Source organism: Leishmania panamensis (genome assembly GCF_000755165.1).
Source record: "Leishmania panamensis strain MHOM/PA/94/PSC-1 chromosome 20 sequence".
Lineage (NCBI taxonomy): Eukaryota > Euglenozoa > Kinetoplastea > Trypanosomatida > Trypanosomatidae > Leishmania > Leishmania panamensis.
In genome coordinates, this window is record NC_025866.1 from 1,422,889 (window position 1) to 1,442,970 (window position 20,082).

The 20,082-nt window shown below is 55.1% G+C and overlaps 6 protein-coding genes across 6 annotated transcripts, besides 2 other annotated features; all 6 read left to right on the forward strand.

The window, feature by feature from the left end:
* Window positions 1-729: 729 nt before the first annotated feature.
* LPMP_203290 (hypothetical protein) lies at window positions 730-3,366 on the forward strand (the record flags this gene model as incomplete). The annotated part of the gene is made up of 1 exon (XM_010700229.1): window positions 730-3,366. The coding sequence occupies one exon, from the start codon at window positions 730-732 to the stop codon at window positions 3,364-3,366; it is 2,637 nt and encodes an 878-aa protein (XP_010698531.1).
* A 932-nt stretch (window positions 3,367-4,298) lies between these two features.
* On the forward strand, window positions 4,299-6,134 carry LPMP_203300 (phosphatidylinositol 4-kinase, putative; the record flags this gene model as incomplete). The annotated part of the gene is made up of 1 exon (XM_010700230.1): window positions 4,299-6,134. One exon carries the CDS (start codon window positions 4,299-4,301, stop codon window positions 6,132-6,134), a length of 1,836 nt encoding a protein of 611 aa, XP_010698532.1.
* A 1,487-nt stretch (window positions 6,135-7,621) lies between these two features.
* LPMP_203310 (adenosine kinase-like protein) lies at window positions 7,622-8,788 on the forward strand (the record flags this gene model as incomplete). Its single annotated transcript, XM_010700231.1, has 1 exon — window positions 7,622-8,788. The coding sequence occupies one exon, from the start codon at window positions 7,622-7,624 to the stop codon at window positions 8,786-8,788; it is 1,167 nt and encodes a 388-aa protein (XP_010698533.1).
* Window positions 8,789-9,330: 542 nt separating this feature from the next.
* Window positions 9,331-9,826: a repeat region.
* A 1,355-nt stretch (window positions 9,827-11,181) lies between these two features.
* Window positions 11,182-11,439: a repeat region.
* Window positions 11,440-12,214: 775 nt separating this feature from the next.
* LPMP_203320 (hypothetical protein) lies at window positions 12,215-12,736 on the forward strand (the record flags this gene model as incomplete). The annotated part of the gene is made up of 1 exon (XM_010700232.1): window positions 12,215-12,736. One exon carries the CDS (start codon window positions 12,215-12,217, stop codon window positions 12,734-12,736), a length of 522 nt encoding a protein of 173 aa, XP_010698534.1.
* Window positions 12,737-14,044: 1,308 nt separating this feature from the next.
* LPMP_203330 (phospholipase A2-like protein, putative) lies at window positions 14,045-15,757 on the forward strand (the record flags this gene model as incomplete). Its single annotated transcript, XM_010700233.1, has 1 exon — window positions 14,045-15,757. One exon carries the CDS (start codon window positions 14,045-14,047, stop codon window positions 15,755-15,757), a length of 1,713 nt encoding a protein of 570 aa, XP_010698535.1.
* Window positions 15,758-16,803: 1,046 nt separating this feature from the next.
* On the forward strand, window positions 16,804-18,339 carry LPMP_203340 (hypothetical protein; the record flags this gene model as incomplete). The annotated part of the gene is made up of 1 exon (XM_010700234.1): window positions 16,804-18,339. One exon carries the CDS (start codon window positions 16,804-16,806, stop codon window positions 18,337-18,339), a length of 1,536 nt encoding a protein of 511 aa, XP_010698536.1.
* Between the last annotated feature and the right edge of the window lie 1,743 nt (window positions 18,340-20,082).

A 20,082-nucleotide genomic window follows, 5' to 3' on the forward strand; every position in this document is an offset into this window, starting at 1 on the left:
GAGTTTCGAGGTAGGAGACTGTTGCTGTGCTCGAGTCTCTCTCTTTCTCTCTTCCTTTGTGTGCGGAGGAGGCAAAGGTCGTTTGTTTGGCCAGCGCTGCTGTTAGCATTGCCTGCCTCTTTCTCTCTGTATCTGCCAAGATGGCGATTGCTTACTGTGCATCTAACCCTCGTTTCTTGTCGCTTCCTTTCTCTTCGATTTCACTTTGCATTTTCCGTTTTATGCCTACCGCTTCTCCTCTCGTAGCACTACTGCCGAATAGTGTCTTGAGGCCGACAAATCACTGGCGCTGTACACAGGAATGTGACATCATCACTTCCAAGCGGCCAATAGGAGGTTACAGGAGAAACTTCTTGAGCCCTAACCTAAACTCACTTCCTCGGCACCCCGCGCCCCCTCCCCTTCTTCCTTTTCCGGTGCACCTCCAACACCTGTGGTGGTGTCTCACCTTTGAGTTGGTGAAAAGAGCTGTTTGGCCACTTTCACGGTGAGGACGCCCTCTCGTTATTCCGCTGCTGCTTGATCTGGGTAGGTCTCTCTCTCTCTCTGTACTCGTCCCTCTTACTTCTCCTTTTCTCATCTTGCGTTCTTAGTCGCTCACGCACGGGACACCACTCTCCAACCTACACATATACTCATCGAGGAGGCTGGAAAAGAAGCTGAGGGTTGTGTGACAGTCTCCCTTTCATCCCCAACGTCGTGCTGCCCCGTATTTTCCTTCTACGTCACATGACTTCAGAAGATGAGTCCTCGTGGCGACTTCTCTTCGGCATCGCTCTGAGTCATGGTGAGCTACTCAGAGCAGGGCGACTCTCTTATGACGGCTGGATTGTATTTCTGAGCTCTGCGCAGCTCATTGGCACCGCAGTTGGGGTCTTCCGTGTACTGCTGGACCAGCTTTGGGGGCAGCAGTGCTTAAGGGAAGATGCGCAGCAGGCAAATGCCGACGAGCGCGAGCCAGGCGCCGCTTCTGTCTCGTCACGGGCCTTCTCACTCGGCATTGGGTCACTGTGTACATCTTTGACGCCCCAAAGTTCGCATCGCTCCGGGCGGGCCTCCGCAGCACCGTCGATCTCATCGCCGCAACTGTCGAGCGCGGCGCACGAAGGTGAATCTGTTGGATTCAGCAGTTTTGTGGATATGATAAAGGTGATCTGCGTGCGTATCTTCCAAACCCAGCGCTACACGCGCCTGCGCGAGGGACATGGGAAATGCGATGAAGGTGGGCGGGAGTCTGCTCTTCTTGCACTACGTCAAAGCGCTGAGGATCACGTTCTACTGACAGAGTCTGTGAAGTACACCGCTGATGCCTTTCTGCGGCCTTTCATCTCGCAGTGCGTCATTCACGCATCCTCGCAGGTGCGGCTTTGCCCGGCGAAAAACGGATGGGCGCCGCATGTGAACCGACTAGTGACACACATCGTTGGGGCGCTACTCCACACCGCAATTCTTCCGCTTTTCCGCAAGTACGCGGTGACTGGCCGCCTGTCAGAGGCTGGCTATCGCGCCTTCCTCAGAGACACTCTTCCCCGACTGGATGCAGTCAAAGAGACTTGTGCGGTCGCCATCTTCCGTCACGGTGGTTTCCCAGACATCCGCCCCCTTGTGGCTAGCCTGGAGCCGCTAGCAGCCTCTCTTTCTCCAGAGCTTGACACGGTTGTCTCCGAACCGACCCTCGGCTTCACAGATTTTATCGAAGCAATGCTGATGCTGGCAGTGGTGGTATACGCGGACGAGGTGCACTACCCCACTCAACGACCCATTACTGCCAAGGTGTGGTCTTTCTTTGAGGAACATGTTTGTGGCCACATGCTCTACGCTGCTGCTATGTGCCCTGACCCGTACATCACCGGTCGCTACGTAACGGTTCCACCTGGCCTCATCTCCGTCTACCCAGCGGTAGCGCCACTCCAGCAGTGTCCCTGTCTGTTTGTGGAAGTAATAAATGTTCAAGGAAACAGCGTAGTGGAGGACACAGTGCCACTATCTACAGGGCAAGCATACAGCGAAGACTCGCAATCAGCGATGTTTCTGACGGAGATGACAGCAGCCGCCAAGGCAGAGCTGCCGCTATGCTCTCCTGGGGAATGCGGTGCCAACTCTGATGTTGCCGTGCTGGCCGCATCAACGTTTTTCATGACCGAGTGGAGTTTGCTGGAACGGAATCAGCGTGTGCCTCTCTTTGGCTGTAGTCAAGTTCCTGTGAGCCACGCAATCATGATCTGCGGTGCTGCCGCAGAAGCCACTCCGACGAGTTGCCCCGAAATTCTACGAGTTCCACTTCCCGACTCGCTGCAGCAGCCGATGCTGTATCGGTGCGCGGTGGAGGCGGTCGCCGCCACAGCATCCAGTGGAACTGATGATGACGGGACCGTGTCCATTCTGTTCACACCCTTCCGCTCTCTTACAGTTGAGATGGCTGTCTCTGATGACAGTATGGCGACCAGGGGCGAGGGTAGCGAATCGGCGGCGCAAAGCCGTCCTTGGGGCTGCGCAGACGTTGTCGTGACAGACATACCCCTTGTGCAAGTCGTGCCGTCTCATCTGGTCGCACAACTCCACAACCTCTTCTTATCCCAGACTCTGGCACCTAGCAGCGATGGGCCAGCCGCATCTGCACCACCTTGCATATCGCTTTCCGCGGTGTGCGAGCTGTGCCGGCAGCTGCAGTGGTGCGCCGCCTCTGCCAGGCAGCAGCACGACTTACCGTCCCTATGCGCGCAGGCATGGGCAAGCTATTGCGACTTTCAGCGTCTTCTTCGCGCTGCGGTGACCCGACACGGGAGTTCTTCCGCTGCTGGAAGAGCGCCGTCGATGTATGCGGGCGCGATGTCGTCGTTCACAGGGCAGGCTGTCTTGCTCAGCTTCACAGACTTCGCCGGCTGTTTAGCAACAATGCTGTTTCAAATGCAAGGCGGGAGGCTGAGTGACGTGCCTGATGTACCGCGCCGTCTAGAGCTTGCACTGTCCTCCGGATCATCTACTTTTACCTTGGGAATAGGGAGCTCTTCGTTTGTTGCGGACGCAGGACTACGAGCGCCACACATCCGCAGCATTCCATATAACGCCTTCCGAGATGTGCCCTTTTTCATGGCGCTTGAGCGCAAGAAGAAGCGGTCGGAGGCAGCACAGGAGCGTTGCACTGCTCTGATTGCGTCCTTGCGGGAGTACCACGCGCTGCAGATTCTCTCCTCTGTCACGCTGCCGCCTCTCCCGGAAGACCGGCCGAGCGCAATGCGCTTGGTGTCTCAGTACGGCACGGTGAGTCTGACGGAAGTCTTTCATGCCGTCATGCGCGAGGGAGCGGAGGTTGTAAAGGCTCATTTCGTGCAGCAGGAGTTGGCGATTCCCGAAATGACGGAGTGACAATGTAGAGTGGCGGCGGCCGCAGTACGAAGTGGGAAGGAAACGCTGCGGTTCTGTAGAGGTTTTCTTCAGTTATATTTCCACCTGCCCTCCCCCTTTTCTCGCGGAAACTGTCAAACCTGAACGATTCCCTGCGCAGTGGGAAGTATGGGTTCAACTTCTGCGTCTGTGTGCTTGAGTTTCTTCCTTTTTTTTCGGTGCGTGTGGGTTGGTGAGGGCTCTTTTGGAATTGTCCACCGCCAAGAGACACACGCACACACGCCATGTACACTACCTTCGTTCCTACACCGTAGAATGCTCGGGGGGGGGTGCTGACTTCCTTGAGTAACACAAACAGCCAACAATGGATCGTCCGCGTGCTTTCAACGTGAACGACGTAAACGGTCGAGCAGGGGGGGGGGGAGTAGAAGTGGCAAAGGAGAAATGATCAACAGAGATGCAGGGAGCTCTCTTGACTGCTATGTGCGTGCGTGCGTCTGGCTAATCAGTGTGCCACGGTCGCGTGTGTGCGAGTGTGCTTCTGTGCGTCAATGATTTCCTGACGTTGGATTAGGCAGCACGAGAAGCGTACACGCACACCCAACAGGAATCTTTCTCGTACTCTGCTGACGCGCTTCTTCTTGTTGACTCTCTCGCATGTGTATGGGGAGGGCTCTACCCCCCCCCCTCCGTTTCTTTTCGATGAATCACTGCCGCTTCTCAATGGATAAAGAAAAGAGAGGGACTGGCAGTGCCTCATCATCTCATTGGGAACCGCTTCAACTACACTGCTGGACTCAACTCTCAGCACCTGCCTCCAGCTGCATCTCTTTTTTCCTGCCTTTTTTTTTTCGCTTGATTTCGGTATTCGCCCGCGTCGCCTTAAAGCTTTCACACTACAGCCTAAAGAGCGACCCCAGCACGGACGCTGACGTGCTAGCGAGCCTCACAGAATGGGCGACCTAGCACACCGACGCATGGCGGCGCATCGCCGCTCACTGCTGGAGAATTTGCAGCGGATCTTCTTCACCAACCAGTCTGCTGAAAAGCAGGAACAGTGCGTCCGACAGCTCTATGACACGAATCTACACACTTTGGAGGAATGCCTGCTGCAAGTCACGCATGTCTGCATCACGCACCAGGACCCCAACGCGCAGGAGCTGCTGCACAACTTTATGCTCTGGCTTGCCGGCCGGTCGCTATACATCGCGCTTCGCCTTGCGTGGATTGTGGATTCAGTGTCAACCTTTGATTTCTCTACCGGGCTTGCCGGTCGGCTCAAGCACTTTCACGACAAACTTGAGAGCTACGCCATCAATCAAGGACAGGCAGGCACTCACTCCGTCAGCACCAGCGGCGGTGACGGCAGCTGGACCTCCAGCGACCCCGAGGAGGGGCTCAGCGACGTAGATGCCAGTGTCGTGCGACGGAAGGAAGTGCGCCTAAAGCTGTACAACGACGAACGTACGTTCGTGACTACGTTGACTAACCTGAGCAACATGCTCCGCTTTTTTCCCGATCGAACCGGCCGCAAGGGCGAGCTGCGCAGGGGTCTGCGAGTGCTGAATCAACGACTACAGTCCATGTGGCTCGTTCACCCACTCTGTACCAGCAGTGAATCTGTACAGTGGATTGTGAACATCTCTGTCGAAGAGTGCACCGTCTTCTCGTCGCGCGAGCGGGTGCCATGCCTCATTCGCTACGAGGTCATCGTAGACGAGACAGCGACTATGCGAGACCCAACGGCGACGCGGCTCCGACTGCCTGACGGGCGCTTTCGTGTTCGGGCGGACTCCGATGAGCTCTTTGTTCCAGCACCGCCGCCGAGGTCTGAGTCGCCGGCCGCGTCGCTGGTCGAAGAGTCTGAGGGCGGCGCTGTGGAGGACGCCTCGCCAGAGGCGCTGCAGTGTCTGCGGGCTGTGTTCGGCGAGCTCAAAGTGGCGCGCATGGCGCGAGTGCGCAAGTCGTCTCCTTGGGGTGCGCACCCCAACTGGTGCATGAACGCGATGATTATCAAGGCCGGAGAAGATCTCCGGCAGGAGGAGCTGGCACTGCAGCTCATCTACACTTTCCAAAATATCTGGCAGGAGGCGGGTCTGACGGTGCGTGTGAAGCCGTATGCAGTGCTACCTACACACCGTGACTGTGGCCTGATTGAGGTGATCGAGGACTCTTCGTCTATGGATGGTGTCAAGAAGGCGACCCAGGTCAGCAGCATATACAGCTACTACCTCAAGGCCTACGATGGCGAGGACTCCGTTCTCTATCGCAAAGCGCAACAGAACTTTGTGGAGAGCATGGCTGGCTACAGCATCATCTCATACATCCTCCAAATTAAGGACCGTCACAACGGCAATCTTATGATTCAACGTGATGGCAGCTTGGTTCACATCGACTTTGGCTTTCTGTTCGTGACATCACCAGGGGGCCTGAACTTTGAATCTGCGCCGTTTAAACTGTCGCAGGAGCTCATCGACGTCATGGGTGGCGTCTCGAGCGACCTCTTTAACTACTATCGAATCCTTCTCTACGAGGCGCTCGCGGCGGCACGCGAGCGCTGCGAGGACCTGCTTGCGTTGGTCTCTATCTTGACGCCGAGGAACGCGATGCCGTGCTTTGGGGCAGACCCGGGCGCCGTCGTTCGTCAGCTGCGCGGACGCTTTCGTGAGGACCTGCGCTCCGAGGCGGACTACGCCGTGTACGCAAAGGAGCTCATCCTGAGCAGCGCGGACAACTGGCGCACTCGACGCTACGACCAGTTTCAGAGCCTCCAAAATGGGATTCTTTAGCATGTGACCCTGTACACGAAGCTGCAAAAAGTACGGTGTGGAGTTTGAATTGATGGCCGAATGTTATCACTGACAGTTGCATGGAGCGAGGAGAGGGCTGAGTTTCTTGTTTCTCTTCTCTTTCTCCCCTCTGGGACGCCTGTACTTCACCGCGTCTCTTTCCTTCTCTCTGAATGACGTATGCGTGTGTGGATCTTCTCGTATCTATGCCACGCCTCAGTGTATGCTTGTGTGTATCCGCTGCTGTTGCTACTCTTGTTGTTTGCATTGCGCTTACTTACCGTTGTTGTTCATCTACGCGCAACCATCTCGCTTCCTTCTGTGTGTGGTCCGCTGAAGTGTCTTTGCGTTGTGGACCTCTCGCTGTGTTCTCTAAAAGAAAATAACGAGAAGCAAATAACCACCACCGCTACGAATGGCCGGTGTACTACAGCAGTAGAGGGGGAGAGTGTGTGTGGCACAGGAGGGAAACGTGCCACGCCTCCGTTGCCTGCCTCTTCCTGCGTATGCTCTCATAGATTGATTTCCTTTCCTGATCTATCCTCTCGGTGCCTGTTGAGTAGCCATATGGGTAGCTATATATCCTACCAGCTAGCAGTCCGGTCTCTCTGTGGCCATGCCATGCCCCGTTTCTTTCCTTTGGTCGTACACCCATGAATATTCAGTACCTGCCCTTTCACATTGTCGTTAAACATATAAAAAACAGCAACCCCCATTCTCTTCTCCCTTTCACCCACACACACGTAAATTTTATTCCTTTGTTTCTTTCGCGTCCGGTGCGCGGAACCTACAGTAGCAAGTCGAAGTGATAGGAAAAGGCGCTGAGAGCAGGAGAGGCACTCACAACCAACGTACAAGCTTCCACAGCCTGAGCCCACAGTGCGTGTGCACTCCTGATAAGACTTCTACATAAGCGCACAGAAGTAGGGCATCAAATGAAGCAAACAAACAGTGAGGTAAAGACACTCAGTACAACGCACACACGTCCCCCCCCTCCACACACACACACACACATAAGGGGAGGGGAACATACTCGTTTGCGTCAGTGTTAGCATAGAAAGGCGAAGGAAACGACAAGCAACACCTCTCCTCTTGTTCTTAGCCGCACCAAGTCTTTCTCTCGCTCTCGTTCTTTCAGCTTTCTTCGACGGACTTGCATTGCATCAATTGTGGCGTAGAGCGTCTTTCGCTGTCGTCGCTCTTCCTCTTTTTTTTTCTCGTTTGGTTCTTTTCGTTTTCAAGCTCTTTCGTTGTTCGGACATTTTTCCCCCCTTTGCGTTCGTTTCGTCAAAGAGCCTCTGCACTGCTGCCCTCGCCTCCCCAACTGCGTCCTACCTCATGGGAGCCCATACTCTTCAGTAGCGAGGAGTAACAAATAGGAGAAAAGAGAAGCGAGACGTGCTCAGGATACACGATCACTCTTAAAGAGACCCCTGTGCCAGCGCACCAACAGGCAAAGACGCACAGTGACAGAGGCACAGTACACGATGGGAATGGAAACGATCCGCAGGGGCGCCTCGACGGGCTCCGTGTCCGTAATGTGCTTTGGGCATCCTTTGCTTGACATGATGGCGACTGTTGAAGAGGAGTTTCTGCGGGAGCATCACGTTGAGCCAGGGAGCGTCACATTGGCGACTCCGGAGCAGCTGGTGCTTTTCTCGAAGTTGCTGGACGACTTCAAAGGGAGGGTGGACTACGTCCCTGGTGGAGCCGCTATGAACACAGCTCGCATTTTTGCTTGGATGCTACCTGAGGCGCACATTTCCTACGTCGGCGCACTGGGCAAGGATCGCTTTGCAGAAATTCTGAAGAGTGCGCTCACGGACGCTAGTGTTGAGCAGCTTTTTGAGGAGTGCGAAGATAAGCCGACAGGCGCCTGTGCTGGTCTCGTGCTCAACAAGGATCGAACATTGCTCGCCAACCTCGGCGCAGCCGTGACGCTATCGATGAAGCACATGCAGACGCACGCCGTGCAGTCTGCGCTTGAGCAAGCCAGTTTGTACTACGCTGAGGGCTTCTTCCTCAACACTTCATCAAGCCCTGACAATCTCCTCTCTGTTGCCCAGTATGCCCACCTGCACGGCAAGCTCTTCTGCTTTAACCTGAATGCGCCGTACATTAGTATAGCTTTTCAGAGCCGCCTACACATCCTCATGCCACATGTGGATATCCTATTCGGCAGCGACGAAGATCTGCTGACGTACGCCTCCGTACGGTGGCCACACGACTTTGACCTGAGCGCCATTGGGAGTGTCATGCGCCCTAACTCGCGGCGACAGAGGGCACTGGTACGGTCTCTCGCCCGCATCTCAATGCTGCCGAGTGTCACCACCGGTCGGCCGCGCCTCGTGGTGGGGACGTGCGGCTCGCACGACACGTACGTCGCTTGCGGCGATCACGTCCGTTCCTATCCAGTGCCACCGCTAGCGCAGGAGGAGATAGTCGACGTGAACGGCGCTGGTGACGCGTTCGTGGCCGGCTTCCTTGCTCAGTACCTCATGAACCATGACGAGTCTACCAGTGTCGTGGTCGGTCATGCTTCGGCACAGAACTGCATCCGCCATAACGGTGCAGTGGTTAGTGGCGTGCCTCCTGTGCTCGCGCACCAAATCGACGCAACGACAGCGCCTGTCATAGCCGCGAATACCGCTTAAAGGGCTGTTTCCCCTCTCTCCCGTAGCAAGAGCAGTAAACAAAAATGTAGGACTGTAGCACCGAGAGCCAGGCACCATCGCACGTGTGTGTGTGTGTGTGTGCGTGTGTGCCTATGCCTTTCTCTATTTGCAGTTGCTGTGTCTTCGAGTGTATTTCGTAGCTGTTTCACTCTCATCGAGTGTACCTGTGTAAATCACTGAGTGCGCCTGCGTACTTGTCTAGCGCTTTCTATGAGACCTGTGGAAGCGGTGGCGTTGCGCGTGGCTACCGGGGTTCCAGGTTAGTGAGAGCTCAGCTTTTTCCAAATGTGTTCCTCGTTTATTTTCCCCTTTTGTGTGTTCTGTAACGCATTTCTGTTTCTTATTATGCCCCTGGATTTAGTACGCATGTACTCTGTGGTGCGCTCCTCCCCCCCTTTCTTTTCTTTGTTCTCCTCATATCCTTCTGCCTACTTTCAGTCCTTTAAAACCGCTTATGCATCGGATGATGCGAAAAAGTGGTAGTCCCTGCACTTGTACGCGAAATGTGAGATCTGATAACGCAGGACACCTCAGCTTGGTGTCAAGGTTCAGCACCTCTACCCCCTGCCACATGCCGAACTGCTTCAGGTGGTGACAGGACCGAGTATCTACGACGTGAGGGGGAATCAAAGCGTTGTATCGCTACTGATGTCGGCTGTCAGGTTGTGGATGTAGTGGCGTTGGAGTGCCCTGCGACAGAGAACACGCTAGCGCCCTTCATATTATGGGCAGGGTGCCCATGCAACTGGAGCGTATTTCACCTGGCCCTCGCTTCCTACTGGTGGGGAGACTGACTGTCACCCCCAGAGGGATGCATCAGGCGGCGACCGGCATAGCGGGAGTGGCCGTGAGGCGACCTGCGAGGGGGGTGAGGTGTGCAGAGTTAGAAGCAAGGGCCCTGCTCCGATGCCTGGGTAGGCACACTGCTGTAGCGCGTGTCTACGACTGCTTCACAGGACGCGATGGACCTGTGACGTGCCGTGGAGGTCAAGTGGGGTTTGGTTCTTGTATGGTCGATTGGTCGTGGTGAAAGTACACATTTCTCTTTGTTCGCCTTCCGATGTATTTGTGAACATATTTTTCTTTTCGAAATGCTCTCTTCTGCCCACTCCATCTCCCTGCTTCACTCTGCTGCACGCTTCCACCGAAGCCCTATAAGACTGAGGGGCGCGGGCGCTGAGGTGTGCAACAGAGTTGATATCGGGGAGTACTCATTAAAAGTGCACCGCTGTAGCTTTTGTGCTCGTCCTTGTGGCTTTCTTTTTCTCTCGGTATGTCTACGCACACTTGCGGAAGTGGTGTTGTCTGTGCGTGTTCGCCGCTTTTCGCAACTTCTTCCTCCTCCGTTTTGTGATGATCGATTCTGTTTCGTTTCAGCTGAAAATCTTCTTGGGTTGGAATGTTCGACATCCCCTCCCCCCCCCCCCCCCAGACGCACAACAGTATACAAAGCTGCGAAGCGCAGGCTCTACCGTGCCCTCTTTCTCTCTCTATGGAGCGGCATGCATGTGCCCTTGGGAACACGTGTGTGTGTGTGTGTGTGTGTGCTGTACTTTCGGTTCTGACTCATATCGCAGTGACGGAGCGACCGCGCAAACGAGGGTCAGTGAGGGAGAGAGCGAGAGGGGGGGGGGGTACAACTGTGCAAGGGCGCAACAGGAAACATAAGGAAACCAACCCTAAAGCGGAAAGGAATCATATGCGCGTGTGTGTGTGTGACTATGTTTGTTTGCTTCTTCATCTTCTGTGCGGTCCTACACCTCCCGTTGCGAGGCGTTAAGCGTAACAAAGCGCGGAACTGCATGGACGATTTTCTCTGTTTATATATATTTGCCTCGTTTTCATTTCTTCCTGTGAGTGCTTGTAAGAAGTGAAGTAGCAAACTCGAGCTAACGAGAAAAATATCAACTCAAAATTGTGTCACTGCCGGCGCATCTAATGAAGCCGAAGCACGCCTCGTAAAGAAAAGGAGATGGAACGAGCACCCGCTCAAAGTGAGGTTTGTGCCAGGTATGAGTGCTCTTCTTTGGCAATTGAGTCGCTATGCTGTAGAGTGCGGTGGAGCGGGACGCAGAGAGGAGAGGGAGAGAACAGTGAAAGCGGACAACGATTGGGGATAGTGCGCCACTAAGAGCAAAATCCTATATAAATCTGGGCGTTGTAATACAGAAGCCGAGGCTGATGTAATTTGAACGCTCACCAAGCAAATTGGTGAAACGGTGTTGATGTAGCTTTTAGAGCGTTCTGCTCCTCGTATAGTTTTGCTCCTTTTTTTTTTGCCTCCTTTCACATCCTTAAGGAGCCTGTACTTCTTATTGTAGTCCCTTCTTTTAACAACGCCCTAACTTGTTTTTTTTTTCCTTCCTCTCTTTGACCACTTCCGCTCTCCAGCAGGACTCTGAACACAGTCCGCTTAGATCAAGGCATGCAGTCCACTTGAGCTCATGTGGCGCTCACTGCGCTGCGCGAAGTGTCCAATAGTGGTCAAGGAAGGCCGAGATGGCCCTGTGAGACGCATGCCCCGATTCAATGACAGACGCCTCCTCTTGGATGATCAGAATTTAGCCGTGGTGCAACTGAGGTGGGTGAGCTATCATTGCACGCGTATATTTTCTGACTAGTACATGGCACTGTGACACGTTGCAACGAAAAATACGCCTTTTCTGTGTGGGTGTGTGTATATTATCTTGAACGATGCAGCTCCCTCTCTACTCGTGCATGAGAGAGAAACGATTGGCACACAACAATATGGAAAGCACATTGCAGCTCAATGGCGCGCAAAAGGGTCCAGAGAAGACAACGAATGCATAGCTATTTACCTTGCTCTCTGTTGCGCAATGGTTCCACCTTGCGCTGCGCTTGCCGTGCTCAGTTGGTGTCACCGCCGAGCTCACAGCGCTGCACAAGTCTCCGAGAGGAAGGACCCAGTTTGCGCGCTATATTCAGATATTCTGACTTTGCTGGCACAAGGGAGAAGAGGCTGAGCAGGGGCTGGGGTTGGCTCGTTCAACATGTGGATGAATTGTCCCCCTAAAGTGCATTGCGTCATTATGGTATCCCGCCTTCCTCTTTCTTTTCCTTGACAACCGACGAGTGTGTCCTCTGTTTTTCGGTTAGCTGCACTGCACGTAGTCATGCAGCGACCCTCTCCGACTTCTCGTCTTCTTATGCTCTCGTGAAGATTTTTTAATTCCTTGCAAGCGCACCTCTCGCGGGTTCTCTGTCTCACCCAGTAACGAAACACACAGGCTTTTACACAAACACGAACATTTAGCCTTCTTACACGTCATCTTCTGCACTGTGTAGCCGCGGATGTGATGGTACGTTGCCGCATCTCGTGACGCGTGCAGTACCTAAGAGCCGCACAAATCCATAGCAGCTTCTTTCGCGTCATTGTATTCAGCCATGTTCGCAGCAAAGCCCACCATTCGAGAAATTCGTCATGCCGCGGAGAGCCCGTATCGCGCACAGGTGCTGTCGTGGTACCGACGGTGTTTGCGTGCCGCCTTCTCGGTGCCATGGAGCTCCGACGAGGACGCCTTGTATGTGTTGGAGGAGACGCGGCGTCTGTTTCACCAGAATCGTGGTATTCGCGAGGTGGAACGAATTGAGCGCAAGCTGCGCGAGGTAGAGATGCGGTACGAGATGGCACTTCACTACAACATCCCCTACCCAAGACCCTTTAACAAGATGCAGGGCTCAATGCAGGAAAGTGGAGTGCCGTATGCACCCTACCTCGACTCCGCCTACGATCATATGGTCAACCCCAATATCGGTGTCAACGCCGAAGGGAGTGCAAATCTAGGGATAATGGGCGGGTTAGAGAAGTCGAGCTACTACTTCGAGGATAACATTGGCGAGGCAGACGTGGATGGCCGAACAAATCCCTACGACACCGAGGCGGAACCACCATCCACCGTTCGCTGATTGCGCCGGTGAAGCAGCACCATATGTTTAGAATGTGCTGCGCCCCTTCCAGTCTCTTTCACTGCCTCCCTTATTGCGCTCCCTCCGCTTGGCTCTTCCTTTTTCGTCAACCACTCATATACGTTCGCCCAGACAAGTGGAACTGTTCACCCCTACGTCTTTGATCTGTACGTTGAGCCGCTAACACACGCCTCGCTCTCTTTGTTTTCTTTTCAGAGGGCTTTTGTGTGTGTGTGTGTGTGTTTGCTTATATTTGCATCTCTGGCTGCTGATTTGCACAAAGTCATCATCAACAACAAAAGAAATGCGCACAGTGCAGCGAGAGTCTTTACGCTCACACCACGTCGTTATCGTTGCGGGTGTCTGCGAACGCAGCGTCTACTTTTTGTTCCCTTCCCGGAGCGGTTTGTTCACCCCTCCTCTTGCAATGTCGCCGATCACGTCTCGCTCGCCGTCAGTGCCATTTCCACACCCAGCGTCGTTGTGATAGCCACAGGGCAACCTCTCTGCGCTTTTTATTTACTGCCACGAATCCACTCTTGATGAACCTCGCCATTTTCCTTTTTGTCTGACTGATTCCTCTTCTGTGCACCTCCTCTGCTTCATTCATGGTGTTTGCCTCCTCTCTCTCGCGATGAATGCAGCGGCAGCGCATCAAGGAGTAGTAGTTGAGAAGCGCTGGGTGCTGCCATTAACTACAGAGCCTTTTCTCAGTCCCTTTTTTTTCGCTTTGCGGTTGCCTTGAGCACATCCCCCGCATTCACACACCGTTGCCCACCATACACGGAGCTGATTTTAACACCTAATCGTTGAAGCAGTCGAAAGAGGCGGTTGTTGTCCTTTCTTTTGTGTGTGTGTGTCTTTACTGCTGTTTTTTCCACTCGCCTCTCCCCTCTACCTCTCTCCTCGCTCATCCGCACTTTTACTTCGGGCCTACTCTGCGCGTTTCTCTCTCTTACATATCAACTCAATACGTCTCTTTTCTTCCCTTTTTTGTTAGTCTTCATTCGAGTCCCTCGAAATCCTGTCATTGTACCTCCGCCTCGTCTTTGTGCGTCTGTGCACATCTCACACCTGGTGCCATCCTCGCCTAAGGGTGTATATATATATCTCTCCTTTTCCCTTTTTCCGTTGCTGTCTTTGCAAGCGAAATTACACGGCAGCTCACGTGCCACCCGTGCCTATAGTGCGCCACCCACGCCCGCAGAGCAGGCGACAAGTAGAACAGCCCAAAGCGGGGTTCTCTTAATTTCGCATTCTACTTATCGGCAAAAAAGTTAGTGCTGGTGGTGGAGTGGCGAAAGCGTAATGGATTCCACTCTGCATGCCTTCCGGGTGCACGGCGCTGCCCTGTATCACTGGACGAGCTACGTGGCCTACGTCATCTACTCCTGTCTGTTCTTTGCGTGCGAAGTGATCGCGGGTGTGCTCGAAATACCAACCAATGCTCCGCAGTACGACGCGCTCACGCATCAGGCGAACTGCACTACCTCCTACGAGGAATGGCTGCCCATTGCCTCCACGCTGGACGATATGGACGGCTTTCAGAAGTGGCGCACCGACGAGGCGTCGACATACTTCTCCTTCGAGGGAGTAATGCGGACGATAGAAGAGTTGCTGGAGCTGCGTACCGCCGGCAGCGCGGAGGCACTGTTGGACGATCTTCAGAAGCATGTGCACCGTTCCCTCTACGGCATCAGTCATCGTCGGTTGTACTCGTACAGAACTGGCAGCAAGACGGTCATTCACTCGTATAACTCGCTTGTTTGTTTTCTTTTGAGCCGCGTGGGTGAGGCAGCGCGGACTGACCGACGGCTGGCCGTACGCACACGAGAGGTATTCTCGGAGATGTATCATGTTTACGGCACAACCGCACTACTGTTGCAGGGTGGCGTGCTTGCGTCATCGGCCCACTTTGGTGTGGCAAAGGCGCTGTATGATGCTGGACTGCTCCCCGCTGTCTTGTACGGCAGTGGCAGCGGCGCGCTGGTGGCGACGCTGGTGTGCTGCTGCACCGACTTGACCTCGCTCTTTCACCACAGCGGCGGCGGAAGCAGCTTCGTGGAGGCGCATGCGCTATTTGGCATGTCCACCGCTGACTCCCGGTGGAAGCACTTTCACCGGCTGCTGCACACTGGCGAGGTGTGCGACCCAGTTGCCCTTGCTGACTTTCTACAGAGAACTATCGGGGATGTGACCTTTGCCGAGGCGTACGCACAAACCGGGCGTGTGCTGAACATCCCGTTTGTCGCTGTGTCGCCAGTGCTGCCGCGTAGAAAAGCTGACGTGGACGTTCAGCTGTTGAATTATCTTACATCTCCTGATGTACTTATTCGCTCTGCGGTGATCTGCGCCATCTTTTCCCCCTCGACGCTGCTACCCGTCTCGTCGTCCTCCTGTGGGTTGTCGGCAGGTGCAGCACCACCCACGCGCACGTTGCTCGCGCGGACACGACTGACTGGCACTATTGTTGCTTACGAGCCTCCCGTGGTGCATGAAAGCTATTCCTGCTCCTGGGGCGACCACGCCGGCTATGGGGCGCTGGACCCGGTGCAACGAATGAGGGGACTCTTCTGCATACGGTTTTGTGTCGTATCAGATGCGTCGGTGCGTGGGTATCTGTGGCAGCTGCTGCACCAGAGCGCCTACGGGGACGGACTTCGGCATCATACGCGCATGTGGGACTGGGCACGCTACTTGTTTGCCCTGTACTTCCTCGGGCTGGCGCATGTGTTGCTGCATCTGCTTGCGTGGATCGGCTACAATGCCATTGCAGCACCGTCGCCAACTTCCATGCGGACTTTCTTCGAAGATGATGAGAGCGAGAACGTACGCGTGCATCCCATCTCGCGCGTGTGGTCGTATCTGCGGCTGTGCTACAGCCCGACAACGGCGAACATGCAGGTACTGGTTCTAGAAGCGGAACGGCAAGTCTGGCCGAGACTGGAGCAACTGCGCATGTCCATCTCTGTCGAACAAGCCCTTGCAGCCACGTTGAAGCGGCTTCCCGTTTCCAGGTAAAATATCGGTCTGTGTATGTGTATTGTGTTTCCTGAAAGTATCTCTTTAGCAATCTCAACTTGTTCCACCGGTCTTCCAGGTCACCGGCTTTTCGCCACTCACCACTGGTAACGGAAGGCCGTGCACGGCTTTGTTTATCGGCTCTTTTTCAAGCTGTCTGTGCGTATACCCTCTCCCCCTCTCTCTTTCTTTTTTTTGTGTTTCTCGCATTTTGTTCCTCTCCTCAACTTTTTACGTGCGACCTCCTCCTGCCACCACAACTTCTTCTTGATGACTCGCGTTGTGTGCGCCTTGCGATGATGGCAGCGCTTCCCTTCTTTTCCTTTGCGATGATAGTGCCGTGCGATGGTACGCACAGTGACGCCGTCGAAATGGATGTACCCATTGTGCCGGTACTCTGTCGTACGCCATCCGGTGTACGTGTCTCTCTCATTTGTAGAGAGCCGAAAAAAAAAGAGCAGACACTGTCCTTCTCGGCTCAAATCTACATCGTCTCCTGTGCTCTGGCTGCCAAACAAGAGGGGCGGCGACCCAAGGTCAAGAGATCGATTGCCTGAGTCTTTCTGAGAAAAGTCGTCAGCAGCAACACCGATGGCTTTATCACTGTGATGTGATAGACACAGAACGAATGATTGGAAAAAGTGGCACCGGTAAGCGTACGCTCAGGCTTTGTGGGTAGGCCATCAGAGCTCAATGACATGGGAGTACAACAAAACGCAACCCAAGGTGAGCCAATGCCTCTTTGACTTCGTATCCAGAAGGAGTGACACCCGACTCTTTCGCCCCTCTACTCCGCATGCTTTCCGCCATTCTCGTTGCGCTTTTGTTGCCGGTCAAAGAGACACATTGTCAGCTGTGGACTCACTAGTCTTCGTGCTTGTCCTGCTTTAGGGTGTTCTCACCTACTCTAGCTGTGAATGCCACACGCCTACTAGCTTTGTTTCCCCGCTTCCTGGAGCTTCTGTGCTTTATTTCAGCGGTGGACTGCGTGAAAGGAAAAGTAGAAGATTGCCCAGGAAGAGGCAGGAAGAGGTGCACACGCAGACATGGGGCTCTCGGCAGCTTCAGCGGTGGCTGTGTTGTGCTTCGCGCTGTGTGTAGGCATCACCACAGTCGGTGGCATTCGGGCCACGCTCATATCGGATATCCACTACGACCCGCTGTATGGCACCGAAAAGGCGAAAGGCTGCACGGATGCCTCTTATTCTGTCTGGGGCATGCCCGGCTGCGACTCGTCACCGCAACTGACGGCACGTGCTCTGGAGGACGTATCGGCGCAGAACACGAGTTTGTTGCTTTACAGTGGCGACTGGCAGCGGCACAGCTTCCTCGAGAGCGGATTGGAGCCTGACGCAATCTTTAAGGACTTGTCGAGGCGCTTCCGCAATGTCACGGTGGACGGCTCGCTCGGCGAGGTTGCTTTCTGTGCGTCACTGGGCAATAATGATGTCGTGCCCGACTACTATTATTCGTGGGAGAACGAGACGTCGGTGCAACAGTTGACGTACCGTGTTGATGCGATGCGAGATGCCGGGCTTTTGAGTGACGCAGAGGCTTCCGTCATGGTGAAGTGCGGTTATTACACACACGAGATGGCTAACGTGCATGTCATTGTGCTGCACACGCTGCTGTGGGCGCACAGCCTCAGACCCCCTCTGGCCTCCAGTGTCAGAGACCCATGTAACCAGCTCTCTTTTCTGCGAAATGAGCTGGTGAAGGCGCGGAGAGATGGGAAGCGTGCGATCATCATGGGGCACATTCCCCCTGGCATCGACCTCTATGCTGTGCTTCAGCGTGGCTTCAAATCTGAAGAGGATGACATGTTTTGGAAGGAGGAATATGTGACAGCCTACGACAGCATCGTCAGCGAATTCAAGGACCTCATCGTGGTGCAGTTGTTCGGGCATACGCACCATTTCAGGCTGCTCACGATGCCACGAAGTGGCGCATTGGCTCTCATTATCCCCGCCATCTCACCCATCTTCGGCAACAATCCGTATTATATGGTGGCCAGCTTCAGCAACGCCTGGTCACTGGAGGACGTACTGATTCGCTACGCCACCGGCGATGGTGTATTCCACTCCGGAATCTCTGCCAAATTTATGCTCAATCTGACTGTCGGACTGCATTCTGTCGCCGACGTGCGAGCGGCCATCGCATTACTAGCGACCAACGATGTGATGTTTGAGCGTTTCATCACTGCGTTCTGCGGTGGCGAGAAGCGCCCCCAAGTCTTCCCTAAGTCGGAGTGCGACAACCAATGCCGCTACACTCTTGTCTGCTCGATGCTGGAGAACAATTACTCAACTATTCAGCGCTGTGTAGCCGAGTTCGGTGACCTGCCAGGACCTTCTCGTGGCACTCGGCTCTCTGGCGGCATGATTGCTGTCATCGTCCTACTTTCGCTGCTTGTGATAGGGGCAATCGTGGTACTGCTGCTCTGGAGTCGCAAAAGACGGACAGCGCTTTTCTGGCCGAATGTGGGGTGCTCGACCTGGTGGAATTTCTTCCACTGGAATCAGGAGAACACCACCGTCAGGCTGGAAAACATCGAGATGGAGGTCCCACCATGCCGGTCTTGAAGGAAGAATGTGTTCCTCGGCACATTTGCGCTACGCTCGGTAACCATTGCCTCTCCCTCTCTCTCTCGCGCGCGCGCGTGCAAACTCTCGGTTGCAGAAACGTACATCGAGGGGGGTCGCCACCCTCTCCTTCTTGGTGTGGACCTCCCGCCCGTGCGCGGCGTTGGCGGGTACGTAGCGACGGTTATCGAAGTGACAACGGTGCGAACGTGACTGGTGGCGGGCAGCGTTCTCGCACGAATGGGGCCCGTCAAGGGATGCTCGCCGTTCTTGCTGAATAGCCCAGCTTGAATCACTGGCCCCTTAACGGTGCCACCGCGTGGTGGGACAGTGCTGGCCAGACGCGCAGGAGGGCCCTTGGGCATCCTCGCTCCGGAGCCGCCAGGATCGCAGTGGGTACCCTCAAGTGCGCAGGCGACGAAGACCCGCTCGAGGAAGCGAGTCTTCTGTTCCTCAGCACCATTGGTGCGGCTGCGCCCCACCCGTTTGTCTCTCTCCGCATCCGCACGAGGCACGCAGGCAAGGAGACCTTTGGAGAACCGCGCGCACAGGCCCCCCTCATGCGCAGCAGTCGCATTTACCTGAGCATAGCGCTCTCTGGCAGGCGGACGGTGCGGTACAGACAGGCAGCGTGTCAGGCGCGGGCGCAGCGCTTTATGAGGATCGTGCACTCGCGGGCGCGGTGACAAGGGGCTGCGGCGTCGCCCTTACCTGCAGCTGTCGCGCTGCGTGCAAGGCACTAGAGCCAGGGTTTGGGCTGCGCCAGAGGTCCCCCTGATTGGGCCACGGCAGCGAAGGGGCAAGTGTGATTGTTATTGCGGCAGACTCGCTTTCCCTCTTTGTGGCGCTCAGCGTGGCCCCTAGAGGGGAGGAGGATGACGCAATTGCTACGCGTCTGGCTATCCGTGCTGGCGCTACGGATTCGTCGAGTACGCATCCCGCTAGGGTTTGTCGGTAGACATTGTGCGGCGTACAGACTGGCGAAGTGCGCAATGTAAGAGGCGCCGAGTCCAGGCCGATCTTTTCTGCAACGGCGTTACCCATTGCGACTCCCCAAGAGAAGAGGTACTTGACAGAAGTCCCTCTACACCAAAGAGCAAGGACGCTGGGCTTACGAGACAGCAGGTGATCATCCTCGCCCAGTTCCACACGGACACCTCGGTGGTTTGGATTCCTGCAGCGGCGGGTAGCTGGCAGTGACTGCATGGAGTTCAGATGGCGTGTTGCCTGCTACTCCCCGCTAGTGCTGTGGTACCCCCACCTCCGTCAGAGCCTTCGTCTCCATCTGTTTTTTTCTACGAGAGCTGCCGACCCGGCGTTGTGTCTGATATACCACGCGAGACTCGCAGATCGCTCGAGGTTCCATGCACACCTTGTTTCACGCTATGGTCATGCACGCAGTGATATGATTGCCCACATTCCACGCGCGCTGCCTGGGCTTCCCTCGTTGAGTACGTATGGCTGCCCTCCTGTGTCCTCTTGGAGCAATACGCTGAACTCTTTGTGCGCCGGCACATGCCTATGCCCGGGGTCTTTCCGCTTGTTACACTCACGCCTGTTAAGGGGGTGCGAATCTAAGCGAAGGCCGAATGGCCCCGCTGCCACAAACGCATAGCGGAGGCCCCTGACTCGCTGGGCGTGCGGTCACGCCCTCCAGACACACTCCGTGACATGGACGGAAACGGAAGGTGAAGACAACGAGTCTTCCTCCCCTCAGCAACAACACAGCCCTGACGCCCTGGC